Consider the following 12,033-nt stretch of genomic DNA (forward strand, 5'->3'; position numbering starts at 1 on the left):
ATGACAACCTTGTTACAGTACTCCAGTGTGCTCTAAAGTCCTCTAATGAGTTCAGAATGAACTACGATATAAAACCTTGGGAACAGTTTTGTGACCAAACTTCAGTGTTCTAAACTTTTTGTGACAGAATCCAGTAATGTCTTGAGCTTCAGGATGGATCCAGTTTCCTTTTCTTCAGGTCCTGGCTCTTCCTATGAGAGTCAGAGTTTCCTGTGAAAAATAAATGGTTAAAAATGTAGAAGCCTTGAGTTTATTTAAACAGTAGCTAATCATTACTGGTTTGTATTGGCTAGCAACCCCCACTAAGACAACACACAGAATGAGAATGACCACTGTCATTCTCATGACAGATCTCTAGATACAATCAGGCCTTTGCTTCCTATAAGTGTGCCTAACATTTTGTCAGTATAAAACACTATCATCAAAGTTCAGAGCTCAAGGGCCATTCAATCAAGTTACAAAAAAAGAAAGAGTGATTTTGTTGGGGTTTTTTGTTTGTTTTCGAGTCAAGGTTTCTCTGTATTGCTTTGGAAATTGTCCTGGAACTTGCTCTGTAGACCAGGCTGGCCTCGAACTCAGAGATCCTCTGCCTCCCGAGTGCTGGGATTAAAGGCACACACCAAGAGTGTTGTAAGTAAGTTTGTTAACTTTGTATTGGGCCACATTCATAGCTATCCTGAGTCTCCGGTTGGACACACCTTGTTCTAAATCTAAGAGTAGATCTAGACCTGAAATCAAGAGCCAAAGTTCAAATACTATCTTTACCTGCATTGCTTATTGCCTTAAGAGTATTCCATTCAGCTTTTTCTTTTTGATACAGGATCTCTGTGGTTTTTTTGTTTTGTTTTTGGGTTTTTTGTGTGGTTTTGGGATTTTTTTTTTCTTCTTTTTTTGGTTTTTCGAGACAGGGTTCCTCCATATAGCTTTTGGAACCTGTCCTGGAAATTGCTCTGTAGACCAGGCTAGCTTCAAACTCACAGAGATCTGTCTGCGTCTGACTCCCAAGTGCTGGGATTAAGGTGTGTGCCACCAAACGCCTGGTGATACAGGATCTTAATATGTAATCCTAACTGGCCTGATTGAACCTAGGACCTTGCAACAAACTAGGCAAGTGTCCTACCATTGAGCTGAATACCCAGCCCTTGGAATTCATCTATACCTCACTATACAGCTCAGGCTGGCCTCAGCCTCCTGAGTGCTGGAATTACAGGCATGTTGCTACCATGTCCCATTTATCCCAACAATTTTTTTTATCTTAAAATCCTTTTCTGTGGATGTTTTGCCTGCATCTATATCTATGTACCATTTACATGTCTTATGTCCAGAGTCCAGAAAGAGGGTGTTCAATCCCTTTGAACTGGACTTGTAGACAATTGTGAGCCAATACATGTGTGCTAGGAGCTAGATCCTGGTCCTTTGCAAAAGTAATATGCACTGTTAACTGACTAGCCATCTTTCCAGTCCCCCTGATTCAACTCTTAAAATGAACTAACACGCTCCCTTTAAATTTTATAGAATTAGACCCAGAATTTTTGTTCTTCCACACATCTCTACTACCTAATACATGCTGGTGAGTGCTGTGGGCCTGCAGGTGACCAGCTTCATGTTTTTCTGGTGGCATCTGGTGGCAAAGGCCGTGTAGGACACCATCCTGGATCACCTGGACTCTGGTGGCAGAGGTTTGAGGTGGTTCTGGTCTAGACAAGGGCTTAATGATGTCCTCTAAATCCGGAGTCAGGTCCCACATTTCAAGGTTGTCTTCAGGGTTATCTACAGAGAGAACCACAGTGTTATTCACAACAGCTTCCATGTTTTGACAGGTGTGATGGTGCACATGGCAGCCAGCAGTGAGCAGGAAGATGGACAGCTCCGCATCTGGCAGTAACACCCTGTCTCAGTTAAAAAAAGAAAAAAAAGAAAAAAAATCCTCTGATAAATCTTTCCTTTGGTTAGAGAATAGAGGAACGTGTATCAGAGCCCCAGTAGGTCAATTTGGGGACCTCTTTCCATTTGTAAAACTTAGAATGAGATGAGGGGCGGAGAGATGGCTAATCAGGTAAAGTCACTTGCCACCAAATCTAACAAGCTGAGTTCAAGACCCAGGACCCACATGGTAGGAGAGAATTGACAAGATGAGATCTATGGGCTGGGTGTATAGCTCAATAGTAGAGCACCTGCATAGTGTTGCAAGGGCATAGGTTCAATCCCAGCACTGCATCCAACCCTCTTAAACATGAATTCTGTATCTGCCAAAAAGTACACAGCACGGTAACTTACTAAGTATTCACTGGTTAATTCTTCAGTCATTTACCTGGAAAAATGGCTTTCTCCCTGAGGAGTTCTGAGGCAGCAGTTACAGGGGTACTGTGTTTTGGAGGAAGGTCTGGAAGCACTGCTACAGTTTGTACAGGAGACAAAGAACAAGCCAGAGGTCATAAAACTTGTCAACTCTGGGATTAAGTCTATTCCCTTGAGTGTTCAGGTTCCTTACTCCCAGGCCTACTGCCAGCTCTGTATGTTGTCTACTTCTCACTAGAGTAGGGAGAACCAAGTGTGTGTATTTTTTGTTTTTCTTTTGTTTTTTGTTTCTTTGTTGTTGTTTTTTGGTGTTTCGTTTGTGGGAGAAAGGGCAGGCCTGGAATTCCCTAGAAAACCAAGATGACCTTGAATATCTGATCCTCCTGAGATAACTGCCACCACCAGATCTGTGTGGTGCTGGGGACAGAACTGGAGGTGCTAGGTGAGCACTCCACCTTCAGAGCAACACCCCCAACCCATTTTTTATCAACAGCAAAGGCCTCCAGCCCAGTGGTTCTGGGACAGGGCAGTGCATCCTGGATCCCATTCCTGCCCCTTCAAGCTCCTGGCACAGCTAGAAACTTTTAGGCTCGTTACTCAGGATATGCCCAGAACGGTGAACATGTTTTGGTTTGTTTTTTTCCTAAATTACTGTTGCTGTAGTGCTAAAGGGTGAGAATAAGCCCAGCATATAACCTGACACCTGCACCTTCACTACATGAGAAAATGGACAAATGCTCCCTGGACCAGGGAAGTCCTTAACAAATGTCTGCACATCTAATTCTGTGAAATCCAAGCTCACATTAATTTAAGCTCCTAGGTAAAAAATCTTCTAAAAGCTCTAATTATCTTCCAGCTTTGTCTTATATTCAAAAGCTATCCAAGAGGCAAGTTTCCTAATGCAGAAACAAGCAAAGCAATTATTTTTGTTTGTTTGTGTCTTTTGTTTTTCCAGACAGGGTTTCTTTGTAGCTTTGGAGCCTATCCTAGAACTGTAGACCAGGCTGACTTCGAACTCACAGAGACCCACCTGCCTCTGGCTCCCAGGTGCTGGGATTAAAGGTGTGTGCCACAACCGCCTGGCACAAATCATTCTTTACTAAAGATTTCAAATTCTAGAAGATGGGGGGTGGAGTGCATTTCATTGTATAGACCAGACTGGCCTGGAACTCACAGATCCACCTGTCTCTGCCTCTCAAGTGCTACAGATTATGTCAACCACAGCCCATTGACTTCCCTAAAAGCCCTTTTGGAAGTGGGAAGGAGCAGGGCAGATTTAACATCCTAATTCTGCGGGGTCATCTGTCCTACATGGAACTAGAAGCCCTGAGCAAGTGATGGCCTGGAGTAAGTCACAGTCTCCCCATCACACACCCTCACGCTCGGCTTTCACTTTTACGGCAGGTGTGTGGCCCTGTAGGTGGGCCTCCATCTGCTGCCGGAACTGCTGCTGCAGCTGTTTCTGCCGGAGCTTCCGGAGCTTGCGCTGGTGAATGGCATCACTCTCCATGGGGGCGGCCAGACTGCTGCAAATAAAGTTAACCACAATGCACCCGGCTTGAGGAAGCACATAAACCACTTGCTGGTTTCAAAGGCAGGAGTGGAAGAGACCAAAGCCACACTAGAAGGGAGGGAACCTGAGTCCAGTACCAGGAGCTGCTGCAGTCCTTAGCCCCCTGCAGCCTAATGTTCGAATCATGTGGGTGGCTTGGTCTGCAAGGGGAAGCCGCTTCTTGTGGTTTTGGGGGTCCCGGTGCTTCATTCTGTAGGCAGCTATTATATCTTGCCTGTTCCACAGATGGTTCAAAATCTTCTCTCTTTGCTTTAGTTAAATCCACTTCAAGAGGGAGCTAGTGAGAGAAAGAAGTAAGTCAACTGAATGTACCCCATACCCAGCTTTCCTTCCTGTCAGGCACACCTGCAGACACATCACTTGATGACCCTTGACCTATCTGTTCTCTTAGGCCCCCCAAAAGCTGAGAGAACTGACCTACAACTTCCAAGTTTTTTTAACGTGGTTCTGTTTCCCACAATGATGGCAAACTCCGGGGCCCAGGCAAGCCTGAGCAGCTGGGGCTGCAGACAGCTGGCATATTTTAACAAAAGCAATTCATTTGTATTTCGAACTATTTTGTATTAGTAAAAAATCAGATCTTTGCTTTTGATGAAAATAGTCTATACAATCTAACCTGAATCTCTCCTTAGTGGCTGGCCTGTCTTTGCTGTCTGCTTATCCCTTTTTATTGCACAGTGGCTCACACCTATAATCCCAGCACTGTAGGAGGCACAGGCAGAGGATAGCTGCAAGCTCAAGGCCAACTCGGCTATACTTTGAGATGCTGTCTTGGAAGGGAAGGAAAGAGGAAGTGAAGGAAGGAAGAAGGGAGAGGGGGAGGACTACAGTCCTTCAAAAGGAAAAGACAGAAGAAGTAGCACAAAGACAAAGAAGACAACGTCCTCCAGTCAACACTAGTACACAGAGTACCATTACTGTAATGCTGGCACACAGAATTTAAAGAGCAAAGCAATAAAAGAAAATTTTTAATTTAAAAAAAAAAAAAAACCACAAGGAAAAGAAGAAGCAGGTATGGAGTCTTGTCAGAAACCAACAGACACTCCACTGGTCCTGTGGTAAGAGGGTGGGTGGCACCTAACAAGGCTCTTGAGAGAGAGAAGGCAACTTTGCCAGGCAGACGCCAACTCAGCCCCAGCTGACTTTGACTAGCCACATCTACCATGCACCACAGTCCTAAGGCAGGTGCTAAGATCTCCTAGAAAGGACGTGACAGAGACAGAATGGAGGTATCCACCTCAAGCCACCAGAGCCAAGGGAAGGATGATGGCTAGTTTGAACATGTATAGGGAAAAGCAGGAGTGGAAGAAGGCTCTGCACTGGTTCTGAGAAGCCAGAGACCACTCCCAGCATGGCTCTCAGGGGCACTGGGAACCTGGCTGGTCACATCTGCTTCATACCTGTCGTGGAAGCTTATTTAGTGACCTCAGATAGTCTTTGTCCAGAATGCAGTTTCCAAGTGCATTTCCAAAACTCCTACAGTGACAAAAAAAGCAAAACAGTTCACAGTTACAACCTTCGACAGTCACAACATCACAAAGCTGCAACTACGAGAGCAAACAAACCCTTGTCTTCAGTGGCAATGGAGCTTGGCACATCCATCACTGCATTACACTAGCTTCTGAGAGCACAGCAGTGACCTGACACAGCTCTCAAGGGGAGACCAAGTGCTACAGCGCCCCACACACAACCACCTGCTAAGGGTCAGACCTCGGAGTGGGGCAGATCTTAGGAGCTGGGGGCCAGGAGGAGGTTTGAACTCATTGGGGATTTGTCCTTGGGGACTACAGATCACTGGGTTTGTTTTCTGTTTGTTTGTTTGTTTGTTTTTTAACTTCTCCACCATGATGCATGCCCTTGCCCCAGACCCACACCAATAAGGCCAATCCATCCTGACTAAACCCTCTCAGGGCCTAGGCAAAATAAACCTCCCTAAGTCGGTGTATCAGAGCATCTGCTGTAAGAACTGAAAGGCTGGGGGCTGGAGAGATGGCTCAGAGGTTAAGAGCACTGACTGCTCTTCTAGAAGTCCTGAGTTCAATTCCCAGCAACCACATGGTGGTCACAACCATCCGTTATGAGACCTGGTGCCCTCGTCTGGTGTGCAGACATACATGGAAGCAGACTGTTGTATACATAATAAATAAAATCTTAAAAAAAAAAAACCTGAAAGGCTGTAAGCACCTCAGTCCTTTCTGGGAGGAAAGAGAGGAGCCAGCACTGAGAATAGTGAAGTCTGAATCCAGCCATGGAGTCACTGGAAAGTACAAAAGCAAGCAAGGAAACATGGGACCAAAATAAAATGAGACTTCCCTTTTCATGCCACTTCCTCTGAAATAGGAGCTAGAATGAGGTGGGTGGACCCCAGCTTTCTTACCTGAGTGCCCGCTTCAGCCCGTCAGTCACAGCCTCCTTCCTGGCCTTCTCCAGTGACAAGGCCTTTGACCTTAGGCCCTCACTAACTCCATAACCCACGTCCTCATGATAGGAACCATCCTGAGGTAGAAGGATGTTGTTGGAGGCTGTAGTCCTCTTCCCTGAGCAACAGCACTCAAAAAAATAAACCAACACCCCACCCCCTCCCTGAGACTAGGACCCTGCTGAAGAGGACACAACACAGCGCTTAAGTTATCAATTTCTAGAAGTGAGCCTGGAGCAGATCTGCCTGGAAACATGCCTGTGGGCAATGCCAAATCTTTAATATTTAAAACTGTAAGGTCAATAGAGATTGACCAAAACCAACTTGTACAATGGAATAATAAATGAAACTTTCAGTAATAAATCTATTCGGACAAAAGCAACAGGAAATATGAGTTCAGAGCCAAAACCAGGACATGGAAATTTCTGATACAAGTGTAGCTCAGCAGGATATGGTAGCACAGCCCTATAATCCCAGGACTCAAGACAATGGGAAGCAAGAGGACTGCCAGTTTAAGCGTAACCCAGGCTACATACTGAGGCTTTTCTAAAGCTAGTGGGAGCACATGCTTGTCATCTCAGCACACAGGAGGCAGAGCAAGGAAGCCTGAGCCTCAGGTACCCCAGGGGCTCCATAGTGAGATGTTTAGGCCAGTGGTTCTCAACCTTACCAACTCTGCAATCCTTTAATCCAGTTCCTCATGTTGTAGTGACCCCAACCATAAAATCATTTCATAGCTACTACCTAACTATAATTTTGCTACTGTTATGAATTATAATATAAATATGGTATTGCAGCTTGTCTTAGGTGACCCCTGTAAAAGGGTCACTTGACCTCCAAAGGGGTCAATACCCATAGGTTGAGAAGCACTAATCTAAACTGAGGTAAGGGGGATGGGACACAGCATTGCTTCAAAGAAATGATAGCATTTAATCCCCTGTGGCACTTAGGTTTTTGTTACATTATAAAAAGATTTGACTGTCATGTTACATACTTTTACACACACACACATACACACACACACTCCTTTTATATTTACATGGTCAAACTTTTATGAATCAACTTCAAATGAGTCAGTCACATCCTTTCAACAGTCCTTTGAGGGCAGATGAGCGAGGATATCTGAATACTGCCATCCTAGGCACCCTGGCCAAGACACGCCCCAAGTCTACACTCAAGACTCGCCCCTGCTCACTCTGTCTACACAGTCCTCCCGGGCAGCAGTGGCACCCCACCCCCTCACCTTTAACTGCACCCTTACAAATGCACAGACTCCCACGTAGAATTTGCCATTGTTGAAGTCAACAAAATCTAGGAATGGGAAAGAGATCCAGTTGGAAAGATACTGATCCCTGCACCTCACCCACTTTCCTTGGCTGGCAATCAAACCCATCTTCCCATATCCTGAATCACTAACTCTAAGCAGGAGTAAAACAGTTATGAAGTAAGGAACGTGAAGTAGTTAGCACACACATAAAACATACCCACATTCTGCTGGGTGATGGAGTGTGCCCAGCCATTGTAACCAAACATCTCATTGGCCAGGTTAATTACTCGATGACCTTCAATATAACACACCTAGAAAATAAATTTTTAGGAAAAAGCTATTAAAATGTCCTTGGTATTTTTAAATGTGAATTAAAATTTATTTATTCCTCATATGTTTTTGGCAAAAGTTTCTTTCCACAGGAAATCTCATAGTATTTCAGAGACTTTTGGAAAAATCAAACTGGAACTACCAGTCACTCTCTGGAAGGGACCAACCTCAGGAAAAAAACGTCAGGCTGACACAGCTTATTGAGGACCAACACCATGCACAGACCTTTAGCATGAGCAGCTCAGTATACCGAAGGAGGCCAAGACCCCATCCTCCAACAACAAAAGAAGGTTGTCACAACTGAAAGCAAGGTCTGGCGTGGCTTGTGGAATATTACTTTAACTATGTAAAGATGTGTCACATTTGTTTAATTATGTGAAGATTTGTTGCTGTTTTATCCAGTCTAGCTACTGTGCCTGATTGGTCTAATAAAAAGCTAAACTGGTAATTAGCTGGCAGAGGAGGGATAGGTGGGGCTGGCAGGCAGAGAGAATAAATAGAAGGAATCTTGGCTTGAGAGAAGAGGGAATGAAGGAAAAAGAGAAGATGCCTGGGGGTAGAAGCTAGGCAGCTGACAGACAGACAGACATGGAGTAGGATATGGGAGGGAGGGAGGGAGGGAGGGAGGCAAGCAGGCAAGGAGGAAAAAATGGGAAGGAAGGGGGAGAGGGGAGCAGAGGGGGAAAAAAAAAAGGTAAAAAGCACCAAAGCAAAATGTAGATGAAAGGAAACAGTTTATAGTAAATTATAAGAGCTAGTGGGACAAGATAAGGCCGAGCATTCATAACTAACATTAAGTCTCTGCGTCATGATTTGGGAGCTGGATGGTGGCCCAAAACAAAGTATGCTACACTTGCGCACGCCTTTAAACCCAGCACCCGGGAGGCAGAGGCAGGCGGGTCTCTCTGTAAGTTCGAAGCCAGCCTGGTCTACAGAGCGCGTTCCAGGACAGCCATGGTGATTACACACAGAAACCCTGTCTCAAAAGACTAAAAACGAAAAAGGAAAATCTCAATATGGAATTTACAGCAATCTCAAGACAGTTTTTGAGCCACTGCAGATGACAAAGTCTGGAACCCACCCCTTCCAGAGACACTAGGAAGAATCTAGTAACAGGAAGAAGGGCCTCTGAATCCATGACCAAGAGGCAGAATCTTCCAGTCAACTGCTAGATACATAGGTGCCCAAGACTTACCTTCTGGCCTCCTCCAGCCATGCGGCTGCTGATGTACTCCGGGCCCAGCCGCTGCCTCAGAGCCCTCTGGATAGCCTGGTATTCCTCTGCTGTGTACTGGCTCTACAACCCAGAAGGGGAGATCTAATTGCCATCTGTGCCGTTCCTCACACACCAAATCCCTCCCTAGGTTTCTGGACTCTTGCCACTTTTGAATACTAAGTAGAGCCGACTGAAGAAGAGAGTGTCCACCTAGCAGGCATGAGCTCTGGGCTCCATCCTCAGCCCACGGGAAAGTATTAGACATATCACACATACATGTATCAAAGCATCACATGGTATCCTATTAAAAAAGCATAACTTTGGCCAGGCGTTGGTGGCACACGCCTTTAATCCCGGCACTCGGGAGGCAGAGGCAGGCGGATCTCTGTGAGTTCAAGGCCAGCCTGGTCTCCAAAGAGAGTGCCAGGATAGGCTCCAAAGCTACACAGAGAAACCCTGTCTTGAAAAACAAAACAAAACAAAACAAAAGCATAACTTTATGCACTCATTAAAAATTGCTTTAAACCAGGTGGTGGTGGTGTACACCTTTAATATCAGCACTCAGGAAGGAAAGGCAGACAGATCTCTATGAATTCGAGGCCAGCCTGATCTAAAGAGTGAGTTCCAGGACAGCCAGGGCTACACAGAGAAACCCTGTCTGGGGGTAAAGAAAAAAAAATCTTTAGATGGCTATGAACCTGAGATTAGATAGATAGTTCATGGGCCTAGGGGAAAACCTACTACTATTATTCTGCAAAGGAACATAGCAATAAAATGACTCCTGATGACATACTCGGGTACCCACAGATCCCTGCCTCACTCAACCCTCATCAGAGGCACACAACTATACAATGTGCAGAGAGTAAGAGTCTTTGGCCCACTCAGCGCTAAATGGAATGTCTTCATTGGGCCCCTCCCCTCAAGGCTCAGGGGTCTATGCAGAAGAGGAGGCAGAAAGATTGTAAGAGCCACAGGTGATGTCAAGACACAAGACTGATGCACACGTGAGCTCACATTCTGTGGAAGCACACACAAGACCTGCACAAGTTCAAGCCACACAAAACCCCAGCACTGAGCAGGGGAAGTGGATGCAAAGTCCCACCCCTAACCAAGAGGCTATCTGCACTGACACCTGCTGGAAGACCGAGAATCAGGGTTCTAACCACACACTGGAGCAGGCCCCGTGCTCACTGGCCAGACACAAGGAACTCCATGCGGTGTTTTGTGGCCTTTTGAGGTTGAGTTTGCTTTTTTGTTGTTTTGTTTTGGGGTTTAGGGTGCCGAGTTTTTTTTATCTTACTATTTTTTGTTTTAATTTTTGGATTGCTTTGGTTTTCTTTTTTCCTGTTTGAAGGGAATTGTTTTGTTATGTTTTGAGACAAAGCATGAAGTTGGGTGGGTAGGGAGATGGGAATACCTGGGAGGAGTTGAAAGGAAAACATGATCAAAATACATTGTAAGACTGAAAAAAAAAAACCTGCCAGGTGTTGGTGATACACAACTTCAATCCTAGACTTGGGAAACAAGCAGGGGATCTCTGTGAGTTTGAGACCAGCCAGGTCTATAGAGCGAGTTCCAGGGTAGCCAGGGCTACACAGAGAAACCCTGTCTCAAAAAAAAAAAAAAAAAAAAAAAAAAAAATTAATACAAAAATATTGCTTTAAAATATTGCTGCTATCCTTCTTGAATTTTCTCAAGCTAAATTGGGTTTTGGTTTTGCTTTGTGGAGCTAGGGACAGACCCCAAGGCCTCACACAGGCTAAGCAAGCTCTCCCACAGAGGGAGCTCCAGCCCTCTGAAGCAGAATTAGGAAACCCAACTTCTCACCTCAGAGCCTAAACTTCACACTCCACAGGCGAGGCTAAAGGAGCACAGAGCTCTTACAATGTCCAGTTCCATAATTCTCATCCCACAGATAGACAAACACATCAAGGTTGCTATTTGGGGTTTCTTCCCTTATCTTGTTTAAATTAGGTACGTGCTAGCAATCCTTTCTTTGATAGAGACAGAATTTAGGTATACAAAACAATATTCTTCCATGCAGTTTCTACACATAGAGCGGCTTCACATGCATATACTATGCTCTATGAAAATGCGGTAAAATTTTATGACATATGAATACAAATAATTTACACCTAAATGTAATCCCTTGTACTATCAGTATTTTAAAAAAAAAAAAAAATTCTGTTTTTTTGTTTGTTTGTTTTTTGGTTTTTTTTGTTGTTGTTTTTTCGAGACAGGGTTTCTCTGTATTGTTTTGGAGCCTGTCCTGGCACTCGCTCTGTAGACCAGGCTGGCCTCGAACTCACAGAGATCCACCTGCCTCTGCCTCCTGAGTGTTGGGATTAAAGGCGTGCACCACCAATGCCAATAAGAAGCCCCAGCCATCAGCCAACAGTTTTATAATTAATACAGCGTCTGTGTGCTTATTTGAGGCTAAGGCCTTGGTGGGACCTGGCGGGACAAGAAACTCCTGCATCATACTGCATGGAAAGGAGAAAGTAATACGATGAGTAGCTTACACATATGACGACAGTATCATTTCATCCTAACTTTCCTCACTTAAACTTCTCCTATTAGGATAATGCAACTAGTTACCTGCCCAAAGCACAGCACAGATTTCCCACCAGCAAAGGGAGGATGGGTGTCACAGCCTCCACGGACTGTTTCCTCAGCTCCAGCCATGTTGACTCTGTTTAAATAAAGCATCAATGGGGTGAGGATTAGGGGAAAGTCAGAAGAAAAGCAAAGATAAGAACTGACCGTGTTCTGTACACATTTGGTTTTTGGCTGGCTAGTTTTTGTTTTAACGTGTGTATATACAATATCTGTATAATATGTATGTGTATATTATAGTATGTATGATATATACATATACAATATATATATACACATACACACACATATATATGTGTAGCAGATCATCACTG

At 44.7% G+C, this 12,033-nt stretch overlaps 1 protein-coding gene across 1 annotated transcript; it reads right to left on the bottom strand.

The window, feature by feature from the left end:
• Positions 1-148: 148 nt before the first annotated feature.
• On the bottom strand, positions 149-11,788 carry Rad52 (RAD52 homolog, DNA repair protein). The gene is given in 11 exon segments (NM_001246764.1): positions 149-210; positions 1,558-1,770; positions 2,312-2,395; positions 3,673-3,824; positions 3,949-4,148; positions 5,272-5,347; positions 6,249-6,367; positions 7,534-7,601; positions 7,775-7,868; positions 9,083-9,184; positions 11,702-11,788. Coding segments are annotated over 11 exon segments (1,257 nt in total).
• Between the last annotated feature and the right edge of the window lie 245 nt (positions 11,789-12,033).

The sequence above is a fragment of the Cricetulus griseus genome, chromosome 8 (assembly GCF_003668045.3).
Source record: "Cricetulus griseus strain 17A/GY chromosome 8, alternate assembly CriGri-PICRH-1.0, whole genome shotgun sequence".
NCBI classification, from domain to species: domain Eukaryota; kingdom Metazoa; phylum Chordata; class Mammalia; order Rodentia; family Cricetidae; genus Cricetulus; species Cricetulus griseus.